Here is a 13,215-nt window from a genome sequence, read left to right on the forward strand (position 1 = left end):
AAAAAAATAAAGGTAAAAAAATAAAAAAAATAAAAAGAGGGAAAGATTCTTGTTGAAAATCCGAAAAAGGCCACTCGAATCCAAAGAGGTAACTCATGTTGAAAACCCATAAAGGGTGACTTGAGACCAAAAAGAGAAATTTAGGATGAAGATCTGAAGATGCCGCCTCAGATGACAAACAAAATAAAGTATGAAAAGCGCATTGAAAATGGAGTCCCTTAACTTTGCAAAACATTGAGAAATCATGGAATCCACAACCTTCGAATTTGCTCAGGACATCAATCAAGGACAATTTTTGAAGTCAAAGGATCAGATTGTTTACTCTAAATGGTCTGAGTGTTCATTATTTGAAACATCTAATGATTGCTTTATAAATTCCCTTTCCCTTGAGCTATTTGCAAATATCTATATATATGAAATTCTCCTTCCCTTTTTTATTTCAAACCCTACTATCCACCATTATATAATTCCAATGATAATTGTCATGGAAATGAACGATGACTTGTAAGGAAATGAACTAATTAAGCAAGAAACTACATTTGCTGTTCAATAAAAGACTTAATGATGAGGTAAAGAGAAAAGGAAGCCTCAACATGAAAAAGGTCAAAGTCAAAGGAAAGCGTGCCTAACGAAAATTAAGAATGTCAGCCAATGAAAAAAAGCACAGACAAAGATGAGTGAAAGCTGTAGTGGAAAGGTTGAATGAAGCGAAAGAAGGGTCAAGGAACCTTAATAAATCATAAACATGAAAGCATTCAATCATTTCAATAATGCATAAATGCCTAACCATGCACATGATCATTTTCAAAACAAGAATCAAACTTATTGCATGTCCCAATCTTTAAAAGTGGAAATTCACCCAACTTAAAGTATTGAAGTTGTAAAACTTTGATGGAAGGATTTGAGTATTTCATTTTCATAAAACAACCAATGAAGAAAGGATTGAAGCCTAATTAAGTTGGAATGAGAGATTCCAAGCCAAATTTAGTTGACACCAATATGAGTTTAAAAATGATGTTAATCCGATTAAGTTAGCATTAAAGAATTTAAAATCGAACCTCTTTTGATATAAGCCAAGCGTAAGTCAAGTCTAGAAATTTCAATTTAACTAGGTTTTCCATTTTTTCTTATTTAAATACGTTTTTTGTAACGAAATATTTATTTATTTTCTATATTTTTCCTAACTAAATCTGTTATCATTTATTTTCTTTCTACACATTTTACCTATCTAAACCTATTCTTTTTGTAACTAAATATTATTTATTTTCTATTTATAGTTTTTTGATTTTTTTCTCTCTCAGTATTCCTACCTTAAATCATTATATAATTTTTTTATTTTTTTTTTTGCATCATCTTATATTAATTAATCACATGACTTGGTTAATATATTTTTCAACAAAATACTGGGCCAACCACAATACACTCAAACCAGACCACATCCAATTAAAAAACCAATGAAAGAGCCTTACCTTGTTTAGGCTTGGACTAGCCCAGGAGTGACAAAGCTGTGAAGGATCATAGCGGCTCACCAAAGCCCAACAAAATGCACCATTTGGTATGTTGAAATCCTCCGAACTGTGCCATTCAAGAACCTCCTTGTTGTTCTAGAACTGTGGCAAAAATGCTGCCATTTTGAAATCCCCTAACCCTAGTTATTTAAGTCCCTTTTCTTCCTCTATCTTCATTTTCCTTTCTCACTTTCTCTCTCTACCCAACGACCTTCTCTCCTTCCTCTCCAAGCTCCAAAACCAAAAGCTTAAACCCTATTTCTCACCACCGTTCCCCACCTCCAATGGCACCACATGAAAAAAAAACTTTTCCTTTCTTTAGTTTGTGAAACCCCCTCATTTTTCCTCCTTCGATCAGAAAAAGAAAAAAAAGGAAATCATCAAAGCCCTAAAAATTCCTTAAATCTCCGAAAATCAGTAACGAAATCTCCCCATTGCTTTACTCTTACTCCCTTTTTTGCTTTTTTTTTTTGCTTGTTTGCTATAATTTTTGGTTTTGATTTTTGATTATGGTATATGGCTGGTAAAGTAGGAAAGTTAGGACTTTTGGTTCTAAGGTTTTTTTTTCTGGTTTTCAAAAATAGGCTTTCTGCGATTTGGGAAGAGGGCAGTATTTTATGATTGCCCTCTTGGATCCTAAGGATGCAGCCACCTGTGCAGATGAGGCATCTTGCTGAACGCGAATTTCTCGCATCTGATAGCGCATAACCTTGCCTGACAAGGTGCAAAACGCACCTTGCTGTGCTGGGCATGGATTTGTCGCCATGCCTAGTTGGCTTTTTCTTTTTCTTCGTTTAATGTTTTTACTTAATTTTTTGCTCTCTTTTAGAATGTTCTTGAGCCTTAATTAGCTTTGATTTTAGTTTATTAATTTTTAATCTTATTTGTTTATTTGGATCTGTTTTTTTTTCAATATCTCTATTGGGCTTGTTTTCATTAACGGGCTCAGACATTGAGTCCGATCATTGGAGCCCAATAAACTTTCACTGTGGACCCAAGGTGACGCATGGGGTGTCAAAGACCACTGGACATTGAATTTGAATGCTAATAAAAATAAAATTAGCAAGATAAAGTGTAAAATAACAAATAAAAATAAAACCCTGCAAACTTTAATTATTTTTTAAAAATAGTGTTTATACGTTCTTGTATATCGCAATTGATCAATTTTCTTATCAACATTAGGCATTAATTTTAATTCAAGAATCCTTGGTTGTAGATGATGGTGTAAAATTGATAAGATCAAATTTTTTTTAGTACTTTTTTAATATACTGCAATTATGACAAATATATGTTATTTTTACCTGAAAATATTTAAATTTATAAGAAAACACCCTATACACTCATATCTTTCATTATAAAATCATAGGTTAGATATAATTCAATTTGATAAGGTAATGAAATCATATTTCACTCCAAAAAAAAAATAATTGAATCCTCATTTTCTCGATTAAAAAATAATAATAATGACCATGCATAAGCCTCTGATCCACAAAGTGGCAAGAGTTATTGTCAAAAGCCCTTTGGTCTTTAGCATGTCCTGGAGATCCTGTACAAAAGTAAGTTTTGTTTTACTCTTGCATAGGTCATGATGTTCTTCTACTTATGGAAATGGTGGCTGAGAGTGGCAGGAGGATTTGGATGACACTAGACTTGTTGCCTTTGGCAGACTTAACGCTCAAAAGAAAAGGGTGGCCAAGTCTTTTTCTTTTTTTTTTTTTCAATAGGAGATGTGATCTAGAATATGATTCTGCATATTGGGAAGTAGAATCTGGGGAATCTCACATCCCAAATTCAAAAATGTCAGACAAATTAAACAACATAACCTTGAAATAAAAAATAGATATGGCTGTGAACCGAAAGGTCCCAAGGTCAATGATACAAGAGAATGATGCTCACTACTTGTTACGCATTGCTAATTACCACAACATTTACTCGATACATGCAAGGAACAAGCATGAGAATGCGAAAGCCTTCATGGTAAAAGGAAATACTTGTGAATCAAATCTAGATTCCACTAAAATCAAATGTCAAACTACAAGAAAGCAGAGGAATAATTCTGGATCATGATAAATTATCATTTTGTCACTTGTGCAGAGCACAAGCACAATTCTCTTTCCCTACATCTGCTGCAACACAAGGAGGCTGATCATGTTCTTCCTGATACCAGGTTGACCGCTTTTCAACTAATTCATCCAAGAAGACATCCAGCTTCTCAATGGTCACATTTGGCATCACCACCACATGTGCTATTTTCCCTTCACAAGCAAGTTGCCACCTACGAACAAACTCCTCATCCCGGGGCCGCTCAAACACAACTGTACTGCTGAGTTCATTAAGCATAGCACTGATCCCAGCCCCACGCAGTCGGTCCTTCAGGTAGTGAGCATTTCTGAGGCACTTCTGAACTTCTTTTTGAAACCCTTTATAACCTTTTCTGTTGAGAGTATACCAAAGAAAAATAGGAGCATGACCATTCCGACTTCCCATGATTGTAGCATCCCTTGATGCAAGGTATTCAACATTGCTTGAGAGCACATTAATGTGCTCCATCCTTGTGATCTGAACACCACAAGGCATTGGACAACCCACAAACTTGTGGCCAGAGACACTAACACTTCCAATGGGTTTCTTGAAGGTAACCTTTGGTGCCTGCTCACCACCAAGAATAATATCAACCATCAAACCTAAGTGGTAAATGGCATCCAGACAGGAAGAAAAAGTAACACAGTAAAATAAGAGTTTGAGAAACAAACGAATAACATTATACACAAACTCATCATCCACTTGCAGAGAGGAAACATGCTTAATAACCACATTGAGTCCATTTCACTTCTTTTAAACATGTCAACAAACATGAAGATTTATTAGAAAGTTAGCAGTGCTGCACCCAAAGCAAGAAAGCAAATCACATAATTCATCCTGGTGAATTATTATAGAAAGTATAGATTCGTAGTAATCAAAGCACTAGCATATAAACAGACCATTAACAGTGATAAAAGACTCTATGTTACTTTAACTCTATTCTTCAGGCAAAAATCCTGATGCACTGTCAATGTAGCCCTAATTATAGGCTAATTCAGATTTTATAGTCAAATCGAGAGGAAACACATACCATTTAAAATTCTAGAACTTGCTAGGTAAAAAATTACAAATTTGGCAGAAGAAAAGCAGTCTGCTGACTCTGCTCACAACTTGCGAGGTATGAGTGATGGAAAGTTCAGGGGACCACCAAGCTTTGCTAGCTTCTCTCAAACACACATTAAAACAGATGCTATACACGTGATAACTTACCCGTTTGACAAAAGGCATCATGAGTCCAAACAAAGCTCCATCACAATGAATGTAGAACCGATCATGTGAAAATCCACTTTCTTCAAGGGTTTGTATCACAAGATCAAGGTCATCTACAGCTCCTTTGACAGTTGTTCCTTCAGTAAACATTATTAACGAAGTTATTTATCTCATTAAAACAAAACCCACGACATTTGGTTGGCATATTTCTGTGACAGTGTGAGGATGTATATGCACAAGAGAGAGAGTGAGAGAGAGAGAGAGAGACCTATGTTAACATTGATTATTGCTGGTTTGTCCTTGTTAGCAAGCAACTTAACTTTGAAGTCACCGCAATCAATCTCACCCGAGACCAGAGTATCAACTTTCACACACTCCATTCGATACATTCGTGCAGCTTTAAAGATAGAGTAGTGTGACTCCCGTGATGCATACAAAATTCCATCTGGAAACACTTCCCTCCTGCAAAATTCAAACCTCTGTCATTTATGCTTTTCAATTACAATAAGATGTGATTTAGGCACCTGAGCATTTAGTTCATTGATTAGTGCATAATCCCTCTGCTTAGAGCGCAGAGTTTGAATCTCCTTTTCCCCAATCATTTTAAAAAATAAAAAAAAAAGGTGTGATGTTTGAAATGCAAGTAACCAAGTTTAAAACTAACACTAACCCAACTAAAATTCCATGAAGATTGCCTTCTGTGCCACAATTTGTAATGTAACCCCAGTATTCATTCTTCTCTATTTCCCACAAACGGGCAAACCAATCCAACACACCAACTTCAAACTGCCTTGAGTGAACACCATAGTTGCTCTCAATAAATGGATCTCCAAGATTGTTGATCGAGAAATGCTGTAACTGAGCTAGCGCACCATAATCGAAGTCCAGATTATAAGGATAGCCTGAAAAGTTGCACTTCAATTAATAGCCTATAAATTGCAAGGCCCCAATGAAAATTAATGGAAGGATCAATATAACTAAAAGTCCTTGCAAGTTAAGCTACCATTGGTTAATGTTTTTGCTATTTGCATTTTTTTTTTCCGCAAGCAAAAGGGAAAAACCTGCATCTTTTATGCAATAGAAAGAACAAATATTTTTTAAGAATCTAAAGTTTAAAAATATAAATTTTTATATAACAAAATGTATGATTTTAAGTATTTTTATAACAATCATATTAAAATTGGTGTTACATTTTATTCATTTCTTCATTTGTAGTTAACTGGGCTTTTGCTTTCTACCATCTGCTTTTGCTTTTTGGCAACATTTTTCAAAATCCAAACTACAATCAAACGGAACACAAATTTAAGATCTTTCAATTCACAAGCACTCCTTTAAGAAAGACCAACATCGAACTCACTTTCTTTCAATATTTACTTACGTCATAAATGTTCAAAAAAAGTGAAGGCACATTATCTTTTTTTTTATCTTTGTCTTTTTGTTTGTTTGTTTGTTTTTTGAAACAAGGCACATTACCCTGTTCTTTGTGTGTTAAATGAATATATAATCTCTCAATTAAACAACAACTAAACAGAAAATGAGCTCAAATTAACAGCTTGCATGAAATATGAAAGACATTTTGCTTACCTAAATGGTGCTTGGTCCGATCCATGAGGGTTTTGCGGTATCGAGCCAAGACGCCAGCCATGTATGCGTCCTTGTCACCGGTGAACTCATCGTTAGCTTCTGGCTCCGTTACTGCCAGGCACGAGGTATGCACGTTCCTCCCCAACACAATCTCCCTGCTCTTCTTCACCGGCTTCTCCACGCCTTCTTCTTCCTCATCCGATTCGCTGGGCCTGCCGTCGGCAGCCGTAACAACCGGAGGCAACGGTTCGGCCACCACAGTCGTCGGATCGAAGTCAACCGCCAAGATCTCCATCTTGCTGTTGACGTTCGGCGACGCCGTTTCAATCTCTACAGCCCCAGCCATGACCTTTTAGATCACAACAGAAACAAAGGTGAAAATAGCTGATAAATTTGAAGTGAAATGAAATGCGAGGGATTTGGCAAAATGATTCTTTTTTTATTATTATTATTATTTCTTCGTAAGTTTCCCGCCGCTTCTCGAGTTATTTTAGATCTGAGAAGTAACAAGGAAAACGGAGATGGAGAGGGGCAGAGCGAGAGAGGGACGTGTTTTTGGGCACTGGTTGGCATCCTATTTATAGGCGCCAGCCTCATTGGGTTTGGCCCCTGTCGGACTTTCTAACTTTTTACAGAACCTATTCATTTTGCTATAAGAACAAAAATGAGTCTAAAGATATTTTGTAATATATATTAACATGTCCACTTAATTCCACTACTTATTGATTTATTATTTATTATTTTTCTATTATTTTTAAATAATACATTTATAAATTATCCCCAAATAACATTACTTAATTGCTTAGAACAAGTGCTAATCTCATTTTTCTAAAACTAAACATAATCTATGTTAAGCGAAGTGGAGTGAGGTGAGGTATACCATATCCGTATGACTCATCTCTGTTTCTGATTACTGGTCGAGAATCTCAATCTCCCCTGTTTGAGATATTTTTGCTTCATTCTCTGCCCATATGTCTCTGCCCAATTCAATCAATGTGCACAACAACAGGGTAAGTTTAAAACCCAATAATTAAAACAGTTTAATTAATTGAACTACCCACATTATAACACTTTAATACATGGACCAACCTTCCCAATAAAGAAAGAAGATTTCAAATCAAACCAAACCAAAATATCTTAAACCAACACTGAAGTCAAATCCAAAGCACAATAACTGTCAGTGCCGCGTGGCATTGGAGATATTTTGAAAAAAGAAAAAAAAAACCTTTCAATTATTCTAAATGGAAAATTTAATCTCTTTTTTTATAACAATACTTTTAATCTTTTAATTCTTAACATTGTTAGTCAATAATTAAAAAAATACAACCCAATATTACATAAATGTTTTAAACACGAATATCTTCTCAAAGTAATGCATTATCTCTTTTCTCTTTTAAAAATCTTAATAAAAAGCACTAAAAGAATTTGGATAAGGTTTTTTTAAATTTTCATTTTTTACATTTTGATCCACCTGAAGAATTTTGTAATAATCAATACAAAAAACCTACAATCCTTTACAAAATATATAAAAAATTGAGCCAACTTGAGTGTTGGGTTACCTTACAAAAAGGATAACTAAGCTTAGTATGATTTACAAAAAGATTATCACACTTAATAGTAGCATACACAATACTAATCACCAACATGACCACCTATTATCTAGACTCTTAAATCTTCAATAATATCAACAAAGCCTCTTTTTACTAATATTAAAAATCCCATCATATTGATGCTTTAATTTGACAAATCACAAATTTAGTTTTTTTAACTAAAAGAATTTTGATTTGAAAGAAAAGAAAATATAAAAAATTTATTGATATTTTTTTACTTCTACCATTTGAAGAAGAAAAGATTCATTGACTTCGATACTATGGAAGATATATTAAAGTCTTTCATTTCTTCTCTTCTCTTATCTTTCTTTTTTTATTTTTGAATTTTTTATTCAAAATTCTATTTTTAATAATTAATTTTTTATTAAAGTTTTTAGAAGATGAGTAGATTTTTTTTAAAAAAGAATATGTCTAAATTAAAAAATGATACAAAAGTTATTTGTGTCTTAAAATATTTATATAATATTAAATTTTAATTTTTTTAAATTATTGACTAACAATATTAACAATTAAAAAAATCAAAAATATTATTGTAAAACAAGAAAAATTAAAGCGTCTTAAGAGGAGATATTTGGATTTTGCTAAATTAAATTATTGCCTAGAGAGGGCTAGCCTTTTGTGAGTCTGCATGGCCAACGAGCGGGGGAAATGGAGATACGCTATTGCATTGGGATGGTTCTCTTCCAGAAAACGACAGATATTTATTTTGTGCTCCACTCGCCACCTGTTGTCCAAAATTTGTCGTCTTCTTTGTCTTTGATGTAACCGGTTCTTCTTGGCTCATAACATCTGCCGAGGATCATTCACAAAGCGACGGCTTGGGAGTTCGGAACCCAATCTCCACCACGCCTTTAGCGGGGAAGAAACGGAAGGATTGTCAATTTTTTTTTATATCAGGTCAGTGGGGGGAAATGGTATCCGGTGCAAACTTACCAGAATAGGGAGCAACGCTTGATGTCACAGATTTCAAGTTACTAAAAGATATTTATTAATAAAATTTTTTTTATTTAATAAATTTTAAATTGAATATATGAGTTTATAATAAATAATATTAAAGTTTATTAAGTATTCAATGACATGAAACCTTATAAAAAATATTACAAGTTCTTATTAAAGTAGATTCATTTTTTTTATAAGTGAAAAAATTAGAATAATGAAGACATTGCACAATTAAATTAAAAAAAATAAAAAATCTCGTATTAATAACAAAAAATGCTATTTTACTTATTTTTTCTTATTGAAGCAATGTTCGACTTGCATTTAAGCATTTGGTTCATTGGTTGGTGTATTATTTACTTGTTTAAAAAAACAGAATTTGAATTTCTCTTCTTTAAATATAAAAAAAAACAATATTTGACTCTCTCACATCATGCATGGTAGAATTATAATATAATACTATTTAAATTAAAAGATTCATCCTAAATATATTAAAAAAAACAATATTTGACTCTCTCACATCATGTATGGTAGAATTATAATATAATACTATTTAAATGTAAGGATTCGAGTGCTTGGTAAGCGACAAAGATTATCCCACAAAATATCTTTTCCCTTATACCAATAATCTATTATTTATTTAAGGGGGAATAAATCATATCACCACTTTCATTTCTTTAGCGTTGATATTGGTAAGAACTCTAGGATGTACAGCTTTAGGGACGTACCACCATTTCCATGTGCTTCTCAATTATTATTATTTTTATTATAGCACTTTCTTACTTATCCTGAAACCGATCTTAAAATTTTAAGGTCAACTTTACTCCTTTCCTCTCTCAACGAAATAACTCCCTTAACTACATCTTCAACATAACAAAAGAAAATGGTTACCATTAAGTTATGCAGCCGGATTTCTAAAGGCATTGTTGCTTTTTCAGCAAAAACAGAACAATGAAGCAGGCAAAGGCAAGGGCAAAGAGCATACATATTTAGAGGCGACCAGTTTCGCAGGCAAAGAAAAAGAAGGCATCGAGTGTAAAAATGAATACTCTCTTTTGCAAGACTCGACTCGAGTAGGTGATTTCGGCTCTAGCTGGGTTTTGGGGTTTAACATAAACAGCATTTGGGTATACGCCCAAATGAAACAGAGATTAAGTTTGGGCTATACTTGCTTATTATATAAAATGTAGTGTTAGTCCCAATATGGGCTGTGGTTGCTTAACTTTTTTAAATCTTTGTTTACGTCCCTACTTAAAATTTCATTAACATCTTTTCTTTTATCCAAGCCTAACCCTGGCAATCCACAATACACACACCATAATAATATTCTTCAGTTTCGCAGCTGATCAATTCTCTTGTTTGCCTGGATTTTCATTAATAGGATTTTCTAGGCAATAAATAATCTTTTAGCTCAAGATTAGGGCTGTAAGATTTGGAACATAAAAATGAAATTGTATGATACAACCTGAATTTTTGTGGAATGTTTTAGAGATTTTTACCGAAGAGATCCTCCTTTCACAAGCTTAGCTGTTAAAATACCACATTATATATAAGCTAAATCTTACATGGATGTTGCCTAGACCGAGTATGCTGTCCAAAGGCTTTTGATGACAAGGGGCAGTACTTGGTGGCGATGACAAGAGTCGCACTGAGTTATAAAGTACCAGATGAAATTTCAGAACATATGCCACGCTAAAATAACTACAGAAAATTCCTAAACTCTCTAGAATTGTGGACCATGTCCTAAACATGTTCATATGCAAGTAACTAGTAATGGTATGCTATGTGTGCTTAATCCCATGCCTTGTATGTGCTCATGCATTTTCTTTCCACCTACCATTCCCTTATGTTAAGAAGGAAAAATTTGACACCTAAAAAAAATAGGTGTACTTATTTTAATGACAGGTCGGCATTACTTCAAAAAGCTCAACTTTATCTGTGTGTTCAATCCATTGATCTTCCTGTAAACACAAAAGTCAGTCTTCTTATGCCCAAAGATCAGGAAGTCACCAATGCTGATAAATCACATTCAAGCCCTTCCAAGTTATCCAGATAGCATCTAAATTAAAAGGCAATGACGGCTGCCTATCATATGTAAAGTAACACCATAATAATTTTCTAAACAACACATATTCACAAGATAAAGGCAAGAATTCCTGCACAACCATTCATAGTCCCCCTCATGGAGGGTGAAATGCCTCCTCACTTTAAGCCTACAAAAGGATGTCCAGAATGGCAACCCAAAAGAGTATCTAAAGCACCATTAGAATTAATTTCAGAGTTCTGTCAACTGGTGCCTTTATTATATGTCCTTGAATAGACTATGGATTCAACAGGAAGACACATACATGGATTCCCAAATAACCAAAAATCACAAATAACACTCCAATAAACACACCATAATGTTAGCATTAGCAATTGCACTATCTAAACAACAGATTACTAAATGACGATAGAAACCATTAATATCAACAATGCATCATATGATACTGTAACATACACTTCTTCCACTAATTTCAACTATTCCACATTTCCCCAAGAGAAAAAAGAAACACTTCGTAGTTACAAATAACACAAAAGCTATCATTTCTTTCAATATTTGAACTTGATGTCTCAACCAAGCACTTAAAAGAATAATAAAAGAGATGTAACATTCTTCTGTTTCTCATTATCAGCATCAAGTTACATTGCTTGAGAACAAATTGAACAGAATTGTCCCTTTTCACTCTTGACAACAGATTACATTGTTTTCCCACTATCTTGAAACATGCTTTTCACTAAAAAGAACATCAACAAAATACAATAATATTTCAAGATACTAAACAATGCAACAGCATACCGATTAATTCAAGGCAGCAAGGTAAGCCTAGCCTCAAACATAAATCCCCGGAAAACCTCATCCCCGTTTCCCGGCACCCAATCAATCCAGCGCCATTCACAACAATCCCAGAGAGCCAACCTTCGGACTTTCTTCCCGGAAAAGCAAACCCTATCCCCTCCTCCAAACACCTTAAACTTACTATCCTGAAACCATTGGTGCATATCCTCGGGCATTCTCGTTGCCTCTTCCCACTCCATCGTTTCCAAATCCAACCTCAATATCAAAATCGTCAAACAAGATTGATTCAACGAATAACTCGATTTTAATCCTCCAATCATCAAGATTTTGTTCCCGTTGCCGCATATTAAACGCGGTCGTTTCATGATATCGAAAATGTCCCCCCATTCGTGCCTCTCCAAACATTCCCAATTGTTGTTCATCACATTTAAATTTAAGTTTAACATGTTATTGACAGCGCAAGAGAATAATTTCCACTTACTCCTCCACGGCGATCCGACGTCACATAAGGCGAAAACGGAGTTGGAGACAACAATAGGGCTTCGGGGTTTGGAAGGTAAATTTGAAGAGAATTTGAGCCATTGTTGGGTTTTTTGAGAAAAGGAGAAGTAAAGAGCGGCGAGTTCTGTTAAGACCATGACTCGGTTCCTTGAGTCAACTAGGACCGAGCCGTGGCGTGACCAGGCCGAGCCGAGCTGAGGAAGGACCCTGTATTGGCGAGTCAAGGGGTTGCAAACGATGAGTGACTTATTCGAGTCGGGCGAGTCAGCCGAGTCGGCCCACAGGTAAACCAGACCGAGTGAAGACGCGACCGGGTGAGGAGACCGGAAAGGAAGAAAATCGAGGTTGACTCGAAGCCATTGGTTTTGATCGGGGTCGTAAACGTGGAGGGAAGTACAAAGGGACTCGCAGCGACTGTGATTATGATGGTGATGAGGAGGGCGGAGAGCGAGGAGGTTGAGATGGGATCGGGTGGAGATGAGGTGCATGAAAGATGGCGAAGTCAAGATTTGGTTAAAGAGCTTGCAAACGGAGCGGCAAGTCATGATTTGACGAAGCGAGAGGGAAGAGAAGATCTGGTGAAGTGAATCTTCGGGGAGACGGTTGATCGGAGAGTCCTCCATTTTCGTCGATAGAGGGGCGAAGCAGGGAATTTGGGATTGAAATGCAGGAGACTTGGTCGGAACTTGGGCGTGGAGGACGGCGTGATTTTGGGGGTTGCGTAAAGGGCCTGTTTCTTTTTGAAGGTGGCTAAGGAGTCGGCGCGTTGTGTCGAGGATAATTTTCGCATTTCCTAAATTGCCCTTGTATATTATTGTACGGGCGGTGATCCATCCCATTGGATCATACTCTTAAAATAGCATTCACCAATTTAAAAATAAGGTTAAATTATGTAATTATCCTGTACTTTACAAAAAGTATAAATTTAGTATTTATATAATAATTT

General features: G+C 35.1%; 1 protein-coding gene across 2 annotated transcripts; it reads right to left on the reverse strand.

Moving 5' to 3' along the window:
- Positions 1-3,317: 3,317 nt before the first annotated feature.
- Positions 3,318-12,990, reverse strand: EMB1075 (Pyridoxal phosphate (PLP)-dependent transferases superfamily protein). Of its 2 annotated transcripts, XM_021428704.2 has the most exons (6): positions 12,038-12,990; positions 6,384-6,684; positions 5,470-5,701; positions 5,068-5,261; positions 4,800-4,936; positions 3,318-4,157 (listed from the first exon to the last, which is right to left on the reverse strand). In XM_021428704.2, the coding sequence occupies exons 1-6, from the start codon at positions 12,890-12,892 to the stop codon at positions 3,591-3,593; spliced, it is 2,286 nt and encodes a 761-aa protein (XP_021284379.1). In that variant the 5' UTR covers positions 12,893-12,990; the 3' UTR covers positions 3,318-3,590. The 2 variants fall into 2 exon arrangements, with proteins under 2 accessions (XP_021284379.1, XP_021284378.1); XM_021428703.2 differs by lacking the exon at positions 12,038-12,990 and having other exon boundaries at positions 6,384-6,939.
- Between the last annotated feature and the right edge of the window lie 225 nt (positions 12,991-13,215).

The sequence above is a fragment of the Theobroma umbraticum genome, unplaced genomic scaffold (assembly GCF_002168275.2).
Source record: "Theobroma umbraticum cultivar Fairchild unplaced genomic scaffold, ASM216827v3 scaffold_51.0, whole genome shotgun sequence".
Lineage (NCBI taxonomy): Eukaryota > Viridiplantae > Streptophyta > Magnoliopsida > Malvales > Malvaceae > Theobroma > Theobroma umbraticum.